At 42.3% G+C, this 24859-nt stretch overlaps 1 protein-coding gene across 1 annotated transcript in view; it reads left to right on the top strand.

Moving 5' to 3' along the window:
• The window catches only part of PCSK1 (proprotein convertase subtilisin/kexin type 1), a 115959-nt gene extending 92013 nt beyond the window's left edge, over window positions 1–23946 (top strand). The window contains exons 13-14 of the mRNA XM_030192321.1: window positions 6795–6956; window positions 22867–23946. Coding sequence (XP_030048181.1) covers window positions 6795–6956; window positions 22867–23223 — 519 coding nt within the window. The 3' untranslated portion in view covers window positions 23224–23946. The remainder of the gene's footprint in view (window positions 1–6794; window positions 6957–22866) is intronic.
• The last annotated feature ends 913 nt before the right edge of the window (window positions 23947–24859 follow it).

Genomic DNA, 24859 nt, shown 5'->3' with positions numbered 1-24859 from the left:
GCGGCCGCTCCCCCAAACAGAGTTCTGCCAGCTCTGGCGCCTATTTTTTTCTGAATGTGTTGCATTGAAAATGTGCTCCAGCGCCGGTGGAAGTCTGCTCTCGTGCCGCTCTCACTCCCCCCGCGCCGTCAACCTGGCTCCGCTTCTGATTAAATAGTGAATGCTTCCCATGTCTGTCTCAATAGCAGACTATGGACCTTTCCTCCAGGAATTTGTCCAAACCTTTTTTAAACCCAGATACGCTAACCGCTGTTACCACCTCCTCTGGCAAAGAGTTCCAGAGCTTAACTATTTGTTGAGCGAAAAAATATTTCCTCCTATTTGTTCTATTCGTTTTACACCACTCAGGATTTTGTAGACCTCAATCAAATCTCCCCTCAGCCATCTCTTTTCCAAGCTGAAGAGCCCTAACCTCTTTAGGCTTTTTCTCATACGAGATGAGTTCCATCCCCTTTATCATTTTAATTGCTCTTCTTTGAACCTTTTCTAATTCCACTATATCTTTTTTGAGATATGGTGACCAGAACTGATTGCACTACTCAAGGTGCGGACACATCATGGAGCGATACAAAGGCATGATAGTATTTTCTGTCTTATTCCACCATCCCTTTCCTAATAATTCCTAGCATCATGTTTGCTTTTTTCATGCAGTAAAGGTACCTGTAATTTTTTTAACAGGCATAGTTTGCAGCTATGATGTCAGCATAGTATTCTAACAAGGATTAGCACAGCAGTGCCTCCATTTAAATAGACTCTTAATGTGACCAAGTAGGAAAAGCTTTCAGAACCTATAACTACTAATATAACCCCATTGCAGGAGGGGAAACATTTGAAATGCAATGGATCTCTAGTCAGTTGAATGGGAAATGGAGTGGCTTTTGAAATGTCTTTTTAAAAGCCACAGTACTATAGGCAATGTTCTAGAAAAAAAATGCTTAAAAAATATGATTTGAATCTTATTCCCCAGGTAACATAGAAAAGTGAAACATGTTGACAGCCAGAGTCTAACTCCATTTCCCGTTCAACTGACCACAGATCCATTGCATATTCCACATTTCTATGTTACCTGGGGAATAAGATTGCAATCTTATTTTTAAAGCATTTTTTTCTGGAAGATTGTCTATAGTACTGTGGTTTTTAAAAAGACATTTCAAAAGATTAAATGAAGTAGCCTCGCACCCTTCCTCTCCCCAAATGCATAAACTAAAGGAAAATGGTGTGGAACCCTAGAGGTCAGATCTTTTTGTCAATGTCAAGCACAGCATTCACTGCATCTTCCTTCTACCGCCCAGAAGATCAGAGGGCTGTAACTAGATCAGGCAGCTCTGATTGACGTAGCAAGGAACTGAAGCACTGCTAGGGAAAGATAACAGGGTTCTGTTAGTATATACCAAGATCAAAATATGATCATATTACACCCTTTTACCAGAAATTGAATCAGTTAACCATGCAAAATAGAATCAAATTTAAATTGTTGATGGTGGTTCATTATAGGGTGCATCATGATTCATCTCAATATTTGTCAGATCATCTCCATCTATATTGCCCGAAGCGGGTGCTTCGATCAAAGAATACTTGTTTGTTAACAATTCCAGATTTTCAATTGTTTTGTCTGGAGGATATGAGGAGATGCATCCTCTCTGTGGCAGGTCCAACAGAGTGGAACAAATCGAGGGGCATAATTGAACAAAAACGTCTATCTCCATGGGCGTTTATCTCCGAGAACGGGTCCGTGAAGGGGCGGACCGAACCGTATTTTCGAAAAAATAGACGTCCATGTTTTATTCGACAATTTGTGAGCTGGGCGTTTTTGTTTTTCAGTGATAATGGAAAATGAAAGCGCCCAGCTCAAAAACGAATAAATCCAAGGCATTTGTTCGTGGGAGGGGCCAGGAGTCGTAGTGCACTGGTCCCCCTCACATGCCAGGACACTAACCGGGCACCCTAGGGGGCACTTTTACAAAAACCAAAAAAAAGGTAAAAGAGCTCCCAGGTGCATAGCACCCTTCCCTTGTGTGTTGAGCCCCCCAAATCCCCCTCAAAACCCACTGCCCACAAGTCTACACCATTACTATAGTCCTAAGGGGTGAAGGGGGGGCACCTACATGTGGGTACAGTGGGTTTGGGGGGGTGGACGACTAAGCATTAAGCAGCACAATAGTAACAGGTAGGGGGGGATGGGCCTGGGTCCACCTGCCTGAAGTCCACTGCACCCCCTAACAACTGCTCCAGGGACCTGCATACTGCTGCCAGGGAGGTGGGTATGACATTTGAGGGTGAAAATAAAAGTTGTGAAACATCATTTTTTGTGGTGGGAGGGGGTTAGTGACCACTGGGGGAATCAGGGGAGGTCATCCCCGATTCCCTCTGGGGGTAATCTGGTCATTTAGGGCACTTTTTGGGGCCTTATTCGTGGAAAAAACAGGGTCCAGGAAAAGTGCCCTAAATTCTAGCTACAAACACATACTTTTTTTCCATTATCGGCGAAAGGCGTCCATCTCTCCTCGGCCGATAACCACGCCCCAGTTCCACCTTCGCCACGCCTCCGACACGCCCCCGTCAACTTTGTACGCTTCCGCGATGGAGTGCAGTTGAAAACGTCCAAAATCGGCTTTCCATTATACCGATTTATTTGTTTTTGTGAGATAAACATCTATCTCCCGATTTGGGTCGAAATCTAGGCGTTTTTCTCTTTCAATTATAAGGTGGATTGTCTGCAACTTTCATGACACAGAAGAACACAGGATTGTTTAAAAGACAGCTCAAGCAGTCAGTGTTTGTTGGGACAGGTTAAATAGTACGTTTTGCAGCTCATGGACTTAATACTGCGATCAGTTTATTTGTCATGTCGCTTTTGAATTTGTATTGTACTTCTTGTGTCTTTTAATGTTTTTATTATGTGTGTTTGCTTTGTATACCGCTCTGGATAAGGGCGGTATATAAATGGTAATAAATGAAATGAAAAATCATGGTGGAAAAAAACAATTTTATTGAAAATGTTGGGGTTAATATTCAGAAAGACTTATCCATGTGACTCTGGGAGTCACACATATATGATTTTTTTTTCAAAATTACTGCCACTCTGCATTGATATCTTTTGGCCATATAATCTTATATGTGGTCAAAAGTTAAACAAATAAAGTGGGGTGAAATTGAGGGGTAGAGTAGGTGGAACCTCAAATTTCAGAAACTTGTGCTACTCGGCCACTATCCAGTTCATATATCTACATAAGGGGGAATTTATCAATATGGACTATCATTATGATGTGTTATTTTATTATTAACCACAATTATTTGCAACTAAAGGGGGAAAGTTGTCAATGTGAGCTACCTTTAAGACATGTTATTTTACTGTTAACCCCAGATAGTAGGTCTTGCTACATAAAATGGATCTGTGCTCAAATATTATGAGTTAGTGGTAAAATAACACATCTTAATGGTAGCCCTTGTTGATTATTATTCTCCTAAGAATATAGATATAGCAGTCCTCACTTTATGGGGGTAATTTAATAATGCTTTTTCCATATACAAAGTTTATTTTACTTGTAAAGAGTTTTATAATATTGTGTGAATAAGTGTATAAAAAATGCACTGAAGGATATCCCTTGTTCCTAATTATCTCCATAGTGTTAGGTTGAGGGGGGAAGGCCAATCTTCTAGAGGATCATCTTAAAACAGGTCATCTCGTTTGGAGGTCAAATTAGGGATCAGTTTTGAGACTCTTTTATGAAGATAAAAAGTGTCTATGTAGGTCTTAAAGAGAGTTGTTTTATAGATATTTCTCGTGTGTGAAACCTGTTTTATGTGTATAAAAGTTTTGTAAAATTACCGTATTACCCATGGGGTATATGTGCACAAGAATGCATATACTTGAGCAGAACCAGTTGGGCAATTCAGTTATGTGTATTGTAAAATGGGAAAGAACCTTCCACCCTTGCAAATACACTCTCCAACTGATATTGAAAGCAATTTAAGTGGGCAGGAGAGACTCCTGCCTGCTTAAATTGCCTGTGGCTGCCTAGCCCCCAATATTCAGCAGTACTATATTAGGCAGGGCCACTGAATATTGCTTTTGACCATCCATAAAATAAATGGGCAGGTCAGGGGCAGTACAGGGGACGGCATTAGGAAGGAGTGGGCAGTTATGTGTGTGACAGCAATATTCAGTGCCGGCAGGTGAATTCTGTCCACTTAGCTATGCGGGTACTGGCACTGAATATCAGCCAGCACCTGCATAATTACATTTTAACTTTAAAGAAGCCCCAATCCCCTTCCTGGCCTCCCAAAACTCTGCCCCTTCCTACCCCTCCCCCAGTCCTCAAAAATCAAATACCTCCCCCCGGAATGAACCCTCTTAGCCCTAACCCCAACCTCCCCCAGGCCTACCTGTGATACGAGGACCAACAGGGATACAGGTAGGCTCGGAGGAGCCTACCTGGACCTCACGGTGGAGTGGTTTAGGGATGGAGGGAGGCTCGCTCTGGGGGAGGGCAGCGTTAATTCTCATGGGATGGGGGAGGTGGTAGGAAAGGAGGCTTTTGGGGAGGCTGGGATGGGGATCAGGGCTTCTTTAAAGTTAAAGTATGTAATGTGGGATCCAGTTGACATGTCCTGGATGATGTTCAGGCTGATCATAAGTACCAAATACACCTTGGGGCCCTTTTATTAATCTGTGGTAAGCACTAATATGTGCTTACTGCAGTAAAAAAAAGGGCAGTAAGGGGGGCATGTCAAGGGGTGGCAAGGTGTGTTCTGTGCTAATTAATAGAGGTCTATATAATAATGAGTGGACTGGAACAGGTAGACGTGAATCACTTGTTTACTCTTTCCAAAAATACTAGGATTAGGGGGCACGCAATAAAGCTAGAAAGTAATAAATTTAAAATGAATCAGAGAAAATATTTCTTCACTCAACATGTAATTAAACTCTGGAATTCATTGCCAGAGAATTTAGTAGAAGCAGTTAGCTTAGCGGGATTTAAAAAAAGGTTTGGATGGCTTCCTAAAGGAAAAGTCCATAGACCATTATTAAAATGGACTTGGGGAAAATCCACTGCTTATTTCTAGAACAAGCAGCATAAAATGTATTGTACTATTTTGGGATCTTTCCAAGTACTTGCGACCTGGATTGGCCACTGTTGGGAACAGGATGCTGGGCTTGATGGACCTTCAGTCTGTCCCAGTATGGCAATATTTATGTACTTATGATTAGTGCGTGGTTAGCATGTGAGCTCTTTCCGCCTACAAACTAGTTGTCAGGAAGTGCTCATACGCTAATGGCCACATACTAATTGGGAAATTAGCACGTGGCCATTAATGCTCGAAATAGAAAAATGGCCATTTACCTACACTGTAAAAATGGCCTTAGCGCATGGGAGTGACATTTTTAAGCACCTGCTAAGGCCACTTTATACTGCAGCTTAGTAAACGGGCCACCTTATGTGTTATGGTCGGCATTTTATACAATACCCTGAATTCCATAGGGAGCCAATGATAGTGAACCTAAAGAGGATTAACATGATCCCTCCTTTTCAATCCCCCAGATATCTAATTCCAGCATAAGTAAGATATGTGCATATTTGCAAAATATCGCTTAGGTATAATGTTGGGATTTACACATATAGGGACGGATTCTATATAAGATGTGGCAAGTAGTGCATGATAAACTGTATTCATGGCTAATTTACATGCACTGCTCAATTGAATTATGAGCCATCTAGTGATAATAATTGGATGATAACAACCAATTATCATCACTAATTGACAATAATTGGAATGTACGCACACTTCTTTTTAGGCATATTCTAAAAAGAGGTGCATGTAAATTCCAATACGCATTGCTGGAAAGAGGGCATAGCCATGGGAGGAGTGTGGGCATGTCAAGGTTGTCAATCAAATTTAAGCGCGTTGTTATAGAATGCGGAGGAATGCATATACATTTAGGCATGGGTATTTATTTACATCGGGTTTTCAGTGGTGTAAATGTTTGCACATAAATGTACGTGCATTCCCCCAGCCTATGCGCTATTCTATAAACTGCATCTTACTGTAGACTCAGTTTATAGAATAGTGCTATAGTCCGTAATGCTAGCACCTATGTTTAGAATTGCCCCCATTATTTTTACTTCTGCTTAATGCTTTGTATTTTCAGTCAGTAGTGACATATTGTCGCCATAATTTTAGGCTTTGGAAATGTAAAAGATTTGGTGACACAGATTAAAACTAATTGAAATGCAATATTGACTACTTTTCAAATGAAAACTAGCATGCTGAATGCTAGAACAAATACTAAGTTTTTTATTTATTGGGCCCGATATTCAGACTGCGGGAGGTAGCCGGACTGTTTTCTGCGGTCGGCGCTGAGGCCGGATATTCAATGCCAGGCTGTTTCCAGTGATCAGCATTGAATATTCGCATGTGTTTTGGCCGGTTTAAATTTAACCAGCCAAGCCGATATTCAGCGCTAGCCGATTAAGTTTAAACCAGTCAAACATATTCCAGCTAATTTGGTGGTCTAATTTGGCCATCAAACTTAGTCAGTGATGTGCTGAATATCGGTCAATAACTGATCATATCGCATTATATAACTGGCTATCCGCTAAGCGCTAACCAGCAATATTCATCGGGAGATAACCGGTTATCTCCCACTGAATATTGTCAAATAGCCAGTTAAGTGCCATTTAACTGGCCAGTAGCTGTTCCTGGCTGGCTAAATGGTTTTAAATGTTGGGCGGATTGCGTTTTGCTTGTCTTCCTGTAAAGCTGTGGTGCTAAAATTTGTGGTTGACCTCTAGGGTGGAAGAGAAGAGAATGAAGGTCAAATTGTGAACTGGAAATTGATCTTGCACGGCACCTCTACACAATTAGAGCATATGAAGCAACCTAGAGTATATACATCTTACAATGTTGTCCAGAATGACAGACGGGGTGTGGAAAAGATGGCTGGCTCTATGGAGGTATGATACCAAGTGCTTTTAACATTTTACTTTCAGTTCATTTTCTTATCTGTTTTGGGAAATGGAAAGTTTAGTAACGAAGAGTAAAACACAACAGTGGCATCATGTAGAATTTTCTTAGTATTCCCTCCCCTATCCCAAAAGGAAGGCACCATATTGCTCCAAAGATTCTTTTTATTGCAATAAAATAGTGTGTGAATAATTTTATAAACAGGGGGACAAATCCCCACCAATACTGGGCTATCCTTATCTATCCTATATAATAATTCTCACCTCCAACGTTCTGTGCTTGGGACCGTGGCTCCCTGAAGGTGGTGTCTGCTAGGCAGACACGCACTGACGTCACTGACGTCAGGACAGCTGATTCCAAGGCAAGGGGAGGAGTGTTCCCCTACTCCTCCCCCTGCCTCGGAATCATCTGTCATCCCCCGCGCTATGGCCCCCTCGACCCCCCCCCGGGCCCGCCAAAAACCGCCCCCCCTCTGCCGTTGTGGACTACCTGTGCTGACGGGGGACCGAAACCCCCGACAGCCGAAGTGCTGTTGTGCCCTTCGCGTTGTTCATCTTCTCTGGAAGTTCCTCTGCGTGCGTCTGACATCAGACGCATGCAGAGAAACTTGCAGAGAAGATGAACAATGCGAAGGGCACAACAGCACTTCGGCTGTCGGGGGTTTCGGTCCCCCGTCAGCACAGGTAGTCCACAACGGGGGTGCCGCGGTGGGGGGCAGTTTTCGCCGGCACGGGGGGGGGGGGTGAAGGGGGCCGTAGCGCGGGGGGGGGGGGGGGGGAGAAATTGCTTGCCTAGGGCCCGTTTCTTTGCCTTCAGAAACAGGCCTTTTTTACTAGTTAACTATAAAAGCACTATAAAAGTAAACCCTTCCTACCAAAATGCCATAATAAAAACAGATCTGGCATTAAAATAAAAGCAAGGAACAGGCAACAAAGGGATCAATATTCATACGGTGGTACTTAGCATTTTCCTGATCGCCATCGGCATTATGCCTGGAAATTCGATGCTGGGCCATGTCTGGGCTTTGGCATTGAATTTCCAGGTTTGCGGAGCTGGTTAAGTGTGATATTCAGCACTTACCTCCAGATTCTATATTTATTTATTTTTGTTACATTTGTACCCCATATTTTCCCACCTATTTGCAGGCTCAATGTGGCTTACATAGTACCGACAAGGCGTTTGCCAGGTCGGTTGATAACAAATATATGGTTATATAGTGATTGAATGAGGTAGTGGTAGAGGTTTGAAGGTAATGACGATTGTATATTGTCCGGTACGATAATTGGTCATGCTGTGTTGCTGGGTGAAGGGGTTACGTTGGATCATTGGGGTAGGCCTTTTTGAAGAGGCTGGTTTTTAGTGATTTCCTGAAGTTCAGGTGGTCATGGATTGTTTTCACAGCTTTAGGGAGTCTGTTCCATAGTTGTGTGCTTATGTAGGTGAAGCCGGATGCGTAAGTTGTTTTGTATTTAAGTCCTTTGCAGTTTGGGTAATGTAGGTCTAGGTAGGATTGCGATGATTCAATACTGTTTCTTAATGGTAGATCTATAAGGTCTATCATGTATCCTGGGACTACGCCATATATAATTTTGTGGACCAAAGTGCAGATTTTGAAGATGATCTGTTCATTGATTGGGAGCAAATGCAGCTTTTCTCGAAGGGGTTTGGCACTTTCGAATCAGGTTTTACTATATATGTCTGGCTGCTGTGTTTTGGGCGGTCTGGAGTTTTTTCGTGAGTTGTTCTCTGCATCCCGCATAGATACCGTTGCAATAGTCTGCATGACTTAGGACCATTGATTGCATTAGGTTTCAAAAAGTTTCCCTTGGGAAGAAAGGTTTTACTCGTTTGAGTTTCCACATTGAATAGAACATTTTCTTTATTACAGAGTTTACTTGGCTCTGGAGAGTCAGGTTGCGTTCGAGTGTGACTCCGAGTATTTTTAGGCTGTCTGAGATAGGGAGGGTGTGTCCTGGGGTGTTTATTGTTGTGGGTTTATACTTATTATGTTGAGAGGAGAGGATAAGGCAGTGTGTTTTCTCAGTGTTCAGTTTCAGTTGGAATGAATTTCACCAGGAGTCCATGATGTTCAGGCCGTCATTGATTTCATTGTTTATTTCTGTCAAGTCATGTTTGAAGGGAATGTAGATTGTAACATCATCTGCGTAAATGAACGGGTTGAGGCCTCGATTGGATAAGGACTTAGCCAGAAGGATCATCATCATGTTGAAGAGTATTGGTGATAGTGGTGAACCTTGAGGTACTCCACAGGTTGGTTTCCACGGAGGTGATATGTTTGAGTTTGATTTTACTTGATATGTTCTGGTGGTGAGAAAACCCTTGATCCAATTAAGTATGTTTCCTTCAATTCCGAAGTGGCCAAGGAGTCTTAGTAGTATATTGTGGTTTACCATGTTGAATGCACTCGACATGTCGAACTGGAGGAGGAGTATGCATTTACCTGTGGCTATTTCTTGCTTGAATTTGGCCAGGAGGGTAACTAGGATAGTTTCGGTACTATGGTGGGAGCAGAATCCTGATTGTGAGTTGTGTAATATTGAGAACTTGTCTAAGTATTCTGTAAGCTGTTTGGTCACCAGACTCTCCATCAGTTTTACTACTAGTGGGATAGACGCAACTGGGCTGTAGTTGGTAACATCGTTTGTGCTTTTCTTGGTGTCTTTTGGTATTGGGGTGAGTAGGATGTTGCCATATTCCTCGGGGAAGAGACCTTGTTGTAGCATGAAGTTTAGGTGGGATGTGAGGTCTGCTATGAAGCGATCAGGTGCGGATTTAAGTAGATGACTGGGACAGGTATCCAGTTTGCAGTGGGTGTTGGCGAACCTATGAGTCACTTGTGTAACTGACTCAGTGTTGAGGGTATTGAATGTTGTCCAAATGCGGTCGGCTGGGTATCCATCAGGTGTTAGGTCCAGATCGTTGAAGAAGTTTTCGATGTCTGTGTTGTGATGAGGGAGAGTGCTGCATAATTTTATTATTTTTACATTAAAGTAATTGGCAAGTTTGTCTGTGGGTGGGATATCTGTGTTGGTTGTGGTGATAGGGGTGGTGTCTAGTAACTTGTTTACAAGTTGAAAGAGTTGCTTCATAACTTTGTAATCCGGTCCTAGTTTGGTTTTGTAGTAGGACCTTTTTGTTTGTCTTATTGCATATTTGTATTTTCTATGTATTTGTTTCCATGCATTGAGTGTATGTTCATCTTTTATTTTTTTTTCATGCTTGTTCAAGTTTCCTGCATTGTGTTTTGAGTTTTTTTAGTTCGTCATTGAACCATGGTATCGTGTTCTGTCTTCTAGATATTCTTGTTTTTAAGGGTGCTATTTTGTTTAGTACATTTTTGCCAGCGATTGAGGTAACATATGGAATCAGTTCGTGTTGTCCATCCGTTGTCGTATATCTGTTGCCAGAATACTTGTGGATCTATTTGCCCTCTTGTAGTGTAAGTTGTATGTGCTGGTGTGCGGTTTAATCCCTTCTTTCGCCAGTTTAAAGATAGGTTCAGTTTGTAGTGGTCAGTCTATGGTGTTGCTGTCCATTTGATGTCTGTTATTAATAGGTTATGGTCTGTGGACAGTTTGTGTGATAGAAGACCTAGTGTGTGTCCCTTGATATGGGTTGTTTGCATGTGAGGCCATATGAGATCCCAGGACTGTAGGAAGTCTTTGGATTCACGTACGTTGGGGGAGTTGAGGTCTTCTAGGTGAAGGTTAATGTCACCTAGTATTAGTGTGTTGGAGTTGTTTACACAAGCGTTTGATATAAAGTCCATGAAGATAGGCTGGCTTTTGTTCCAGCTACCGGGTGGTCTGTAGAATAGGACGCAATTTAGGTGATCGATCAGGGATTTGTTATGTATTCTTAATGAGGCAATTTCTAGTTGGGGTGTTATGGACTCGGCTATGGTTTTGGTGGTGAATTGTTCACGGTGTATTAGTGCTATGCCTCTGCCTCTCTTTTCAAATCTGGTCCAGTGAGTAATTTTATAACCTGGGGGGCATAGTTCAAGGATTATAGGGGTCTTTTTGATTGTGGATCCATGTTTCATTGATAAAGATGAGATCGAGGTTTTCAGAGCTGATCCAGTCTGATATTGTTGCTGTTTTATTAATTACGGACCTAGCATTGATGTAGCCCACTTGGATATTTTGGTATGGGGCGCCCAGAGATTCATGCCAAAATCAGCGCAGATTCTATGACAATGCACATAACTTAACAAGATTAATAAGCTAATGAGCGCTGATAACAGCACTTAACAAGTAATGATGAGCACTAATTAGAATTTATGCACACAACTTGCTAAGCGTATTCTATAACGAAGTGCGCTGAACTTCTAATGCACATAGGCAGAAAGGAGTGTGGTTATAGGTGGGGAAGTGAGTGTTCTGAAATTTACATACATAGTTATAGAATATGGCCCAGTGCGCCTAAATCTACACGCTAGGATTTACGCCAGGTTTTCGTTGGTGTAAATGGATATGCATAGATTTAGGCACTGATATATCAACTAAGCATATTCTATATACTGCGCCTACATCTATGCACCAATTATAGAATATGCTTAGAACTGATTTCAGTGCCAATTTTTTAGGTACCATATATAGAATCTCCCCCTTAACCAGCTATGGTTACCACGTAAAGGGGCCCTTTCACTAAGCCATGTGGAGGGGCATAATTGAACGGGGGCGCCCATTTCTAAGGGCGCCCATCTCCGGGGACGGCCCCGGGAACGGGCGGAGCCAACTGTATTATCGAACAAGATGGGCGTCCATCTTTCGTATCGATAATACGGTCGGTGCCGGCCAAATCTCAACATTTAGGTCGACCTTAGAGATGCTGACCTCAGTTTTCGCCGATAATGGAAACCATCTCAAAAACAAACAAATCCAAGCCATTTGGTCGTGGGAGGAGCCAGCATTTGTAGTGCACTGGTCTCCTCTCACATGCCAGGACACCAACCGGGCACCCTAGGGGGCACTGCAGTGGACTTTACAAATTGATCCCAGGTGCATAACTCCCTTACCTTGGGTGCTGAGCCCCCCAAAATCCACTACCCACAACTGTACAACACTACCATAGCCCTTAAAGGGTAACGGGGGGCACCTAGATATGGGTACAGTGGGTTTCGGGTGGGTTTTGGAGGGCTCCCATTTACCATCACAAGTGTAACGGGTAGGGGGGGGATGGGCCTGGGTCCACCTGCCTGAAGTGCACTGCAGTACCCAGTAAAAACAGATGTAGGTATACTTTCCTTTCTGTCCTCTTCCCTTGACCTGTGTCTCTTTGTGAATACCAAACACAGCCTCTTTTTTCGACTTTTAACATCCTGAGTCCTACTTTCTGATTTTGAGCAGCAGCTGAAGCAACTGATCTTTGCAGTTGCTCTTCTTTTCGCAATGGTCTCTTAGCTAGTGTGGGTCCTTCTGAACTGTCACCCAGCAGCTTTTGATCACTGAGTTGTGTTTCTCCTGCTGTTTGCTTCTGTGGGTCTGCAGCATGCACACTTATCTACTCAAAATCACCAGACTCCCTCCAAAAGACATGAGTGGGGAGAATAGTTCTGTAATGACACCAGTTGCACATATATATAGCAGGACATGTTTATCCACACCCACCCTAGCCAAGATAATGTTCAAGCACCTTTCTGACCTCATTTGCAACTCTTTATAACTAGCCCCTTATTTTCTTACTCCTGTTACTCTATCTTATCTATCTATATGTTCCATCTTTACTTATACGTTATGCTGTCTATTAAAATGTTTTATTGTGTATTGTGTTGGCATTGTAATGTAGCATACTATGCCATACTTTGTATTGTTGTTTGAATATTTTTACTGCTGTAATTGTCTGTTGTTTATGTTTGACTTATTCTTGCTGTATACCGCCTTGAGTGAATTCCTTCAAAAAGGAGGTAAATAAATCCTAACGATAAATTTAAAATAATAATAACATAATATGATGACAGAATGGGGAAAACGGTTAAAAAGAAGATAAAAAGGAGTGGAGGACTGGCCTAGTGGTTAGAGCACCAGTCTTGCAATCCAGAGGTGGCCAGTTCAAATCCCACTGCCACTCCTTGTGATCTTGGGCAAGTCACTTAACCCTCCATTGCCTCAGGTACAAACGTAGATTGTGACCCCTCCTGGGACAGAGAAATATCCAGAGTACCTGAATGTAACTCACCTAGAGCTACTACTGAAAAAGGTGTGAGCAAAATCTAAAAAAATAATAAATAAATAAAGGGTCAGCTGCAAAGGTTAGGACATTAAAGCAGGCATGATCATTCTTTAAAAATACTATCATGGAAGCCCAGACTAGATGTATTCCATGCATTAACAAAGGTGGAAAGAAGAGCAAATGACAGTCGGAATGGTTAAAAGGTGAAGTGTAAGTGGCTATTAGAGCCAAAAAAACATCCTTTAAAGAATGGAAAAAGGATCAGAATGAAGAAAATAAGAGGCAACAGAAGCACTGTCAAACTAGATGCAAAGCATTGATAATGAAGGCTAAAAGAGAATTATGAAGACAAACTTGCCGTGGAGACAAAAACTCATAATAATACCTTTTTCAGGTACATCAGAAGCAGAAAGCCTGTGAGGAAATCCGTGGGACAATTAGATCTTGAAGCAGCAAAAGGGGCACTCAGGGAGGACAAGGCCGTAGTGGGGAGACTGAATGAATTATTTGCTTTGGTTTTTGTAGAAGAAGATGTAAGAGACCTGCCTGTACTGGTTCAAGGGTGATGATGTGGAGGAAATGAAAGAAATCTCGGTGAACCTGGAAGACGTACTGAGCCAAATTGACAAGTTAAAGAGTGATAAATCACCTGGACTGGATTGTATACACCCCAGGATAATAAAAGAACTCATACTTGAAATTGCTGATCTGCTGTTAGTGATCTGTAACTTGTTGTTAAAATCGTCCATGGTACCTGAAGATTGGAGGGTGGCCAATGTGTCCTCCGGCAGTGAGTTCCAGAGCTTAACTAATCTTCCAGTGAAAAAAAAATATTTCCTCCTATTTGTTTTAAAGGTTTTTCTATGTATCTTCATTGAGTGTCCCCTAGTCTTTGTACTTTTGGAATGAGTAAAAAATTGATTCACTTTTACTCATTTTACACCAGTCAGGATTTTGTAAACCTCAATCATATCCCCCCTCAGCCATCTCTTTTCCAAGCTGAAGAGCCCCAGCTTCCTTAGCCTTTCCTCATGTGATCTATCCCCTTTACCATTTTGTTTGCTTTTCTTTGAACCTTTTATAATTCTGCTATATCTTTTTTGAGATACGGCGACCAGGATATTACATCAAAAAAGTTATACATGCAATAGTATATTTATTTATTTATTTATTGCATTTGTATCCCACATTTTCCCACCTATTTGCGGGTTCAGTGTGGCTTACAATACATTGTGAATGATGGAAATACAATTTGTTACAACTTGGTTATGGATTACATTGTGAGTTATGCGAAGACAAAGTCAAAGTATCATTAAGGGAATGGAACAATGGAAAGAAACAACGGGAAACTGATAGGGCAACAAAACAATAGTAGGAGAACATTCGATATAACATTTTTCTGTGAGTAAAGGTATGAATGTGGTAAAATTACGGGGGATGGGAATTCAGAAGAGAATGTATTGATGCATTACTAACAATGTGTGTGGACTTCATGTGTTTTGATCCTTTCAATAAATTTTATCAAAGAGATGAGTCTTCAATAATTTGCGGAAGTTGGTTAGTTCGTAGATCGTTTTCAGGTTGCGTGGTAGTGTATTCCAGAATTGCGTGCTCATATAAGAAAAAGTTGATGCGTGCAGCGTTTTGTATTTTTTGCCTTTGCAATTAGGGAAGTGGAGGTTGAGGAAAGTTCGGGATGATCTTTTAGCGTTTCTGGGTGGTAGGTCTATTAAGTCAGACATGTAGGCTGGGGCTTCACCGTGAATGATTTTGTGGACTAATGTGCATACTTTAAAAGTAATGCGTTCCTTGAGTGGAAGCCAGTGTAGCTTCTTTCGTAAGGGTTTTGCACTTTCATATTTTGGTTTTCTGAAGATGAGTCTGGCTGCTGTGTTCTGGGCTGTTTGAAGTTTCCTCAGTATTTGCTCTTTACAACCTGCGTATAGTGAGTTGCAGTAATCCAGATGGCTGAGTACGAGGGATTGCACTAGGCTGCGAAAGACGGATCTTGGGAAGAATGGTCTTATTCTTTTCAGTTTCCACATGCAGTAGAACATCTTTTTGGTTGTGTTGTTTGCATGAGTTTCAAGTGTTAGGTGGCGGTCAATAGTGACTCCAAGGATTTTTAAAGTTTCTGAGATTGGAAGGTTTAGTTTTGGTGTGTTTATAGCAGTAAATTCATTCGTGTTGTATTGGGAGGTGAGTATCAGGCATTGAGTTTTTTCTGCATTTAGTTTCAATCGAAATGCATCTGCCCAGGTGTTCATGATGTGTAGACTTTGGTTGATTTCATTGAAGATTTCTTTAATGTCTTGTTTGAAAGGGATGTATATTGTTACATCATCGGCGTATATATATGGGTTAAGGTTATGGTTTGATAGAAGTTTTGCCAAGGGGATCATCATTAGGTTGAAAATAGTTGGTGAGAGGGGTGATCCTTGTGGTACTCCACATTCAGGTGTCCATGTAGCAGACGTAGTTGAATTTGATGTGACTTGATATGAGCGCAGGGTTAGGAACCCCTTGAACCAGTTTAGGACATTTCCTCCGATGCCAAAATATTCAAGTATGTGTAAGAGGATTCCGTGGTCAAACATATCAAAGGCACTTGACATGTCAAATTGTAGGAGGAGTATATTGTTGCCAGTTGCAATCATTTGTTTAAATTTAGTCATTAGGGTAAATAATACTGTTATGATTGGGGTCTGAACCCCTCTCAAACTTACCTCTTTCCTGGGAGTCAGCTTCTTAGCTGGCTTCTGTTTCTTTCTCTGTCCTTTCTGAGCTGGCTCTGTCTCTCTGTGCTGGCAGCTTCCAGCAGCATGGGGTTAATTGTCACTTCACTGCAGCTGTGGGTGTGGTCTGAGTTGCTCTACCTCTCCCTGGGTGTACTGGCTTCAAGAGTTTCTCGGTGCTGCATTGATGTGGGTTGGGCCTCTCGGGGTTTGAATGTGTTCTGCCTGGCTCTGTCTAGAGAGAGTGACATCATCTGGGAGGGCCTTGATAAGGAAGTGGGTTCTTTCCTTCAGGGCCTTCGCAACGTTTGCTTCTGGCTTTAGGTCCAGGTTAGTTTAGTGCAGTGTGCACTTGTGACTTGTGTGTTTGACTTCCCTGTTTTCCCCTTTTGTTACGGTGTGTAGCACTGCTGTTAGTGCAGTGCTGGAGTTTGGTGCTGGGAGCTCCCTTGTGAGTAAGTGTTTAGGAAGCACCTTTTGTTGTTTGGGTATTTGGCTTTCCTGCTTGTTTTCTTGTGCTTTCTCCGCTTTTCCTCGTGACCTGTGTTTAGCTGCTGTAGCTGGGTGCTTAGGAAGCACCAGGGTGAGAACCCATGTTTAGCTGCTGCAGCTTGGTGCTTAGGAAGTACCAGTGTTAGGTCTGGCTTTTGTCTTCCCTTCCTTTTCCCTTGTGGTTTCTCTGCACTTCTGTTAGTGTAGGGCGTAGGGGCACCCCTGTTAGTTTCTGTTGGGAGCACTGCTGTTAGTGGAGGGCTTGGGAGCTTTTCTGTTGGTGCTGGGCTTAGGAACACTTTTGGTCACTTTAGGAGTTAGGTGCACTTCAGTTACAGCTTGTTCTAGTCCTGGTCCCTGTGTCGTCCAGTAAGTCCTGCCGGCTACTCGAACCCATGAGCTCAACTCCTGGGGGGCTTAGTAGCTAAGTGCAGGTGAAGCTGTGTGGACCAGTCCAGTGTGCTCCAGTCCCGTGTTCCAGTCCTGTGTCCTCCAGTCCGGGGGACCAGTCCAGTGTGCTCCAGTCCAGTGTGTTCCGGTCCGGTGTGTGTTCCAGTCCGGGGGATTGCAGTCCAGTGTTCCAGTCCTGTGTCCTCCAGTCCGGGGGATTCCAGTCCATGTGTTCCGGTTCGCTGGGCAGTGCCTGCAGTCCCTGCCAGTGTGCTTACCCAGTGTTGGTTGGTGGGTTTTTGCCTGCTGCTGTCGCTCCTCGTCAGCAGCCCAAGGGCTCACGTTTGCTCCAGAGCCCAGCCCCGCGGACTCTGAACCTGAGAACCTGACAAATACTGTTTCTGTGCTGTGATTCGACCGGAATCCTGATTGGGCATCATGCAGTATTGAGAACTTGTTTAGATAGTTTGTGAGTTGTTTTGTTACCATCCCTTCAGTTGTTTTGGTTATTAGTGGTATAGATGCTACTGGTCTGTAATTGGTTATTTCGCTTGCGCTTTTCTTTGTATCTTTAGGTATTGGGGTGAGTAGAATTTTTCCTTTTTCCTTTGGGAAAAGTCCATTTTGTAACATGAAGTTTACGTGGTTTGTTAGGTCTATTATGAATTGTTGAGGAGCTGATTTCATGAGGTTGTTTGGGCATATATCTAGTTTGCAGTGGGATTTGGCAAATCTTTTAAGTGTTTCAGAGATGAGGTATTCTGATAGTAATTCGAATTCGGTCCAGGTTCTGTCTGCTGGGTATATTCCGTCTTCTGGGTCTAGACAGTTTAGAAGTGTGGCGTATTCAATAGGGCTGGCGGGTATTTTAAGTCATAATTGTATAATTTTCTCCTTGAAGTATTTCGCAAGGTTGTTCACACCTGGTTTGTCTTTGCTGTTGTTTGTAACTGGTGTGGTGTCTAACAATTTATTCACGAGGTAGAAGAGTTTGTGTGTGTCTTTGTAGTTTGGTCCTATCATTGTTTTGTAATGTAGTCTTTTAGTCTGTTTTATGGTATATTTTTATTTCCTCCGAAGTAGTTTCCAGGCATTTAGTGTTTGTTCATCTTTCTTTTTGTTCCATGCGTGTTCTAGTTTCCTGACTTGTGTTTTAAGTTTTTTCAGCTCTTCGGTGAACCATGGATTTGATTTTTTCCTGGTTTGGATTGGGGCGATTTTGTCTAATGTTGTTGTGCATATATTGTCCCATTCTTGGTATAAACAAAATAAACTATAAATCAATACAGTGTGTGCGCTCAGTTTACTGCACGACTGTTTGAACTATGAATTTCCTAAGGTGTCCTAGTTTTAATAGCCTACAGAATTTCAGTAGATCCTGTTCTATCTTGATGTCATTCCTTGCCTTTTCTGCAGCTACTGAAAAGCTTGGCATATGCTTTTAGCTCCTAGCCACAATTGCCTCCCCTTGTCCCTTCCTCCCTTCTCACCCATTACTTCCCTCACCCGTAACTGTCTTGTTTGTCTGTATTACTTAGATTGTAAGCTCTTTTGAGCAGGGACTGTTTCTTTGTATCAGGTGTTCAGCACTGCGTGCGTCTGGTAGCACTATACAAATGCTATTAATAATAAATATGATTAATCTTACAAAGATTGCAGACTGACGAGTTTCTGCTGACTCGATCACAGTTGACATGAGGGTTAGTAAAATATGTGTAACCAACTCAGAGTGGTTGAAACCACTCTCAGAAGCTGAGTTGTGCATTCCTGGCCCTGAAGCATGGCCAGGGTGGCTAAACTTGTAGAGTTGGTTATTAGAACACCAACTGGACTTACAGTATTTGAATTTGCACTAAATTGAGTTCAAGAAAGGGACTGGCATTTAGTGAAGGGATTTTGCTGTCACAAGCTGGGGACAATTCATTGAAGGTTGCCAAAAGTTAGGCGCCAAGATGCAGCGTACTAAGCATGAATTCCTCAACAGCATCTGAACGTCCATCATAGAATACTAGTATAAATCGGCACATATATGCTAAACGTTAGGCACTTTATGTCAATAGCAGGCATAAAGGCCTCTCAGTACAAATCCATAAGGCAATATGCTTTATTTTTCCAAGCACATATCTTTGGAATTCATTGCCCAGGGACCTCTGTATTGAGCTCTCATTTCTTAAGTTTAGTACAGCAATGAAAACATATTTTTTATATTATGGCTTACCCAGATTTTGGGTAGTTTTTCAGTATGCTGTGATCCTGCATCTTGTCTATAGCACTATTAGACATATGCAGTGCTGTACACATTATATGCAGGTACTTTCTCTGTCCCTAGAGGGCTCAGAATCTAAGTTTTTTTGTTCATGGGGCAATGGAGGGTTAAGTGACTAACCCAAGGTCACAAGGAGCTGTAGTGGGAATCAAAACCAGGTTGCCAGGATCAGATCCTGCTGCACTAATCATTAGGCCACTCCTCTACTCCGTTCTATTTATTTTCTTTTATGTGTATTGGAATTTTTTTTATTGCAAACCACCTTGATGTTTGTACAGAAGGCAGCATATCAAGTGTAATAAACCATAAATAGGTGCACCAAAACGCAAAACAAAAGAATGATTGATTTCCACAGGTAGGAAGCAGAAACAAAACACAGCGGAGATATCCAAGGACCAGTGCAGAGCCAAAGCAATCTCTTGATAAGCTTTAATTAATAAAAATAAGTGTCAAATAAAAACAAAGACTCTCTATAATTCTTTCATGCTTATTTTTATTAATTAAAGTTTGTCAAGTGACTGCTTTGGCTCTGCACCGGTCCCTGGTTATCTCCACTGTGTTTTGCTTCTGCACCAAAATTCACCAATTTAGAATTTAACTAACAGTATTCTATACGTTACACACATAATTGTTGGTCACACCAGTGTGCATTCCCCTGTGAGCACCCCCTTGCATTTATATGCTACGCATGTTGCCTGTTAAAGTTGTAGAATAGTATAGAGCATCATTATCAAAAGACTCATAACTCTTGAACCAAAATCTTCTTTAATGCAGTAATTAAACAATAAAAAATAACTTACAGTTCAGATGTGCTGGACAAGAGTTGTTGCTTTTCAAACTGGGAGTCTTTTCTCAACCAGCTCTCTCTCCATGCAAGAGAGAAGCTGGGTTGAATTCATCAACACGCTGAGTAGTAATGCTGGTTATACTTTTACTCTGGTGAAATATTAGAGTCACAGTAGCTTGGAAGGATCATACAATAGAATACAGCATAGGCAGTTTCAGTTCACAGAGGAGATATGCTGCAGACGTTTACAGACCCGATGGAGGGGGGTGGGCAACTTGCACAGCACGCTTGGAGAACAAGGCAAGCCAATAGAAAGAGTCCCATAAGACAAAGGGAACTGGCCTGTACTCTGAAAGAGCCTATTACAGGGAACTACAGAATTTCAGGGATTTGTAGGCTTATTATATATGCTATCATCTGCCTCCATGCGAATGGGGGGCAGAACAACCAGTTAGTGTCCAACTAGCACTTACATGCATAATTATAATAGTCACCTGTGTAAATCAGGGGCGTAGCCAGACTTCGGTGGGAGGGGGGGTCCAGAGCCTGAGGTGAGGGGGCACATTTTAGCCCCCACAGTGCCGCCAACTCCCCCCACCACTTTTGACCCCCCCAGCACTGCCACCCCCTCCCGCTGCCGCCAATACTTCCCCGCCACCGCCAGGTACCTTTGCTGGCAGGGGTCCACAACCCCCGCCAGCCGAAGTCCCCTTCAGCGCTGGTCTCCAAGTCCAGTGCGTTCGCTGATCTGGATTTTGTTTCTGTGAGTCCTGATGTCCTACACGTTCCTACGTGCAGGACGTCAGAGAAACAGAATCCAGATCAGCAACGCGCCGGAGACCGGTGCTGAAGAGGACTTTGGCTGGTGGGGGTTGGGGACCCCCGCCAGCAAAGGTACCTGATGGCAGCGGCGGGGGAGAGTTGGCGGCGGCAGGAGGGGGAGTCAAATGTGGTAGGAGTGGGTCAGTGGCGAGGAGGAGTGAAAGCACGGGGCCAGGGTTAAATCTGTGGGGGCCCATGCCCCCGTGGCCCCACTTAGCTACGCCCCTGATGTAAATACTAGTATTCTATAACTTAAATGCACATATTAGTACCTATCTTTAAGTGACATGTTATAGAATGAGGGGAACTGAGTTGGAGGGATCTTTTATTTTCTAATAAAAGGACAGAATGAATAGTAGTAGACAACTGATTTCTGGCGAGCATAGAAAGAAAGACGTGATTTCTAGTAACAATATTTTTAATAACAGAGAAGCATATGATGCAATCAAATCTTCATCCAGGCTTTCTGTATTTCAGTAATAGTATTGCCAACATATTACAGTTCAGCCTCCTTTCTCTCTCTCTCTCTCTCTCTTTTTCTACTGTCCTCACTTCACCTCTGGCAAGGAAAACAATAATGTGTTTCAAAACCATAATTACGTTTACAAAGTAGGTTCATTGAAAGAGAATCACAGTATTAAAGAAAAACACCTTTCCATCCAAGGTGTTCATTTTTCTGGATTTTTTAATGTTTGCTTATTTTTTAAATATTTATATTCCACTTTCCACAGGATATAACATAAAAGGGGTTGTAAATTGTGATATCCCCCTTCTCACTCAGGGTGACCTAGTTCTCAATATGCAGATCATATGCAAATTAGTGTGCTACCCCTTCTCGCTCAGGGTGATCTGATTCCCACTCGGCACCAACTGCATAATTCTCAGGCAACTCTTTATTCCAGCCCCTGGGCACACTTCTTCTACCTTAATACTTTATACTTTCATAGATCTTCCCACTGAGCCTCCCCACACAGATACATGGGCTCAGTACTACACCAATACTTTGGGGACTCTCAACCCCAGGCTTTGCAGCCTGCTTCTCTCAGTACTTTGGACACACAGTCCCCTCTTTGAACACACAGTTCTAGACACACAGTCTTTTCTTCTTCGGACACACAGTCCCTCTTTGAACACACAGTTCTAGACACACAGTCTTTTCTTCTTCGGACACACAGTCCCTCCACTGAACACACAGTTCCTATAAGTACTGAGGACACACAGTCAAACACTAATGCTTTAGGGACTTCTTACCCCAGGATTTTCAGCCTGCTGATCTCCTTTGGACACCCAGTCCACCCCAAGTTCATAAGGTTAGCCAGTATCTTTCAGGGGCTCTCTCTTCTTCTGCTGCTAGCTCACTTCCCTTCCTTTCCCCACTCAGGTGGGGTATAAAGTGGTTAATTATCTACACAGGACCCAGCCCATAACCGCCTGCACCTGTGGACCTCCCAGGGCTCTCCCAGGTCCTAGCGACCTCTACCTTCTTCTAGCGCCCTCTAGTGGCCTACACCGTATAGGACACCCTCTTACTTATCACAAAATACAATAGTATAAAAACCAAAATAAAATATAAATCTGTGTGCTCAGTTTATAAATTTCCTAAGGCTTGAAAGACAGCAGCTTCCTGGTGCATACTAAGGGGTCCTTTTACTAAGGTGCGCTGAACAATGGGCTGTGCTAGTGTAGGCGCATGTTTTGGGTGTGCGCAGATCCATTTTTCAGCGCACCTGCAAAAAATGCCTTTTTAAAAATTTTTTGCTGAAAATGGACGTGCGGCAAAATAAAAGTTGCCGCGCATCCATTTTGGGTCTGAGACCTTACCGCCAGCCATTGACTTAGCGGTAAGGTCTCACACGTTAACCAGGCGGTAATGACCTATGCACGTAGAATGCCACTTGACGCACGTAGCTGACATGCTTCTGAAAATAAAAATAATTTTTCAGACACGAGTAGCAGACACGCGTAAAAAAACAAAATTACCGCCCAGGCTACGCGGTAGCCGGGTGGTAACTCCAAATTGACACACGTAGGATGCGTGTACATGCCTACGCAGCCTGGTAAATAGGCCCCTTAATGTTATCTGAACGTTGGACGTCTTGTGTAAGATACTGTTTGGAAATGACTTTCAGAGGTTAACTAATCTTTTACAGATAATCTATTTCAGTAGCTGTGGCAAATGATTATTAATATAATGATTAACTTGTCTTTTTTAGGACTATACAATGCAGGAAGGCTTTAGTGAAAACCCAGAGACCACAGAAAATACCTCCAGTAGTGAAAAAGCCGATGAAAAAGCAGAGCAGGAAGCCATACTTCATGTACTGCAAATGGCTTTCAGCAGGCATAAGCCCAAAAATATGGTATCAAAGACGTCTGGAGAAAAGTTAGAAATTCCTAATGAACTTTTCTACCAAGCCGTGGAGAAATTAAACAAACAGTCACAGGTACGGAACTCGGAAGACAACCTGTACGGTGACTACACTGACCTGTTTTCTAACAGCCAATCATACAAGCATAGAAATGACAGATTGCTGCAAGCCTTACAGGATATCGTCAAAGAAGAAAGCTAAAACGGAGACTATGCTACTGAGTTGGAAATATTCATGACCCTGATTTTCGTATTTCTCTTCCTTGATGCGTATGATTGCAATTTCATACAGATTCATTGCAAATGTTGAAGGGCAATATGCAAAGAGACTTATACATAACCATCTTATTTCCCTGTCAGTGGATTTTTAGTAGCACTATATCGGCAGTGCTGCCAAAAAACCCTCTACAAAACCCTAGCACTTTCCGTACAGTGCTGAAATGTAGTTGGGGTAGACACCTAACTATACGGAGAGCGGTGAAATTCAGCCTTTATCCATACAGCAAAGCAGTTTAATTTAGCAGAGCCAAAAAGGCTTTCCTAAATTATGCCACTTAATTATATGTGTTATAGGTAAATATTGCCACTAGGGAGGAATTCTATAACAAGGCACCTTGTAGGAACCTGTTCTGTTGGGGAATATAGGCGACTACCTTCCTTTATAGAATACTAGCATAATAGGGTATTAATGCATCTAACATTTAGGCATGATTACTTATGCCAGACATAGAGCTGGTATAAATGTCAGCACCTAAGTGGCACAGGTATGCCCGTATTTTACAGTATTCTATAATTGACATGCATAAGTTTGGGTCTTGCCTATTCTCTACCCCTGTGTATGCCCCATTTGCAAATATGTTCTATGCAAGATACAGAATAGTGCTTTGGCAGCATAGGATCATAAGAACATAAGCATTGCCATACTGGGACAGACCAAAGGTCCATCAAGCCCAGTATCCTGTTTCCAACAGTGACCAATCCAGGTCACAAGTACCTGGAAAGATCCCTAAAGAGTAAAAACAGATTTTATGCTGCTTATCCTAGAAAATAAGTAGTGGAGTTTCCCAAGTCCATCTTAACAATACCTTATGGACTTTTCTTTCAGGAAATTAGCCAAACCTTTTTTTAACCCTCCTAAGCTAACTGCTTTTACCACATTCTCTGGCAACAAATACCAAAGTTTAATTACACATTGAGTGAAGAAATATTTTCTTTGATTTGCTCTAAATTTACTGCGTAGTAGCTTCATTGCATGACCCCTACTTCTTGTAGTTTTGAAAAAAGTAAACAAACAATTTACGTCTACCTGTTCCACTCCACTCAGTATTTTATAGACTAGCATTTTCACATGTATGTGCAGACATATACATATAAATGCTAGCATTCTACACTTTTACACATGCGTACATGTTAGCACCTAGTTTATAGAATTGTCTTATGTATACATGTAGTGGCAGCCGCGTGTACATACATTCAGTGCCACTGACTACGTGTATAGTGCTACTGGATATACATGTGTTTTCTTGAAACATCATGGCTGGCATTTGCAAAAACCAGCTGACAGAGAAACTGAAAATTGACCTGTGTATTAATAAGGGTGGGAAGGCCACCTAGCTTTTAACTTTTATCTCCTAACACTAAAAACGAAGGTTTAAGTGGCATCCATATTATTTCAAATAGGTTTTGTGCAGGCATTTTGGTTAGTGAAGTCCATATTTAACATCATTCTGACCTTGTTATACTGCGCTTTACAATTAGATTCATTGTTGTAACTCATGAATATTTCCATGAAATCTTGCCATCTTTCTCCATTCTTCCCTTCTAACGTTTGTTTATAA

Source organism: Microcaecilia unicolor, chromosome 2 (assembly GCF_901765095.1).
Source record: "Microcaecilia unicolor chromosome 2, aMicUni1.1, whole genome shotgun sequence".
Classification (NCBI taxonomy): Eukaryota; Metazoa; Chordata; class Amphibia; order Gymnophiona; family Siphonopidae; genus Microcaecilia; species Microcaecilia unicolor.
This window is presented reverse-complemented; position numbering and strand designations above follow the sequence as displayed.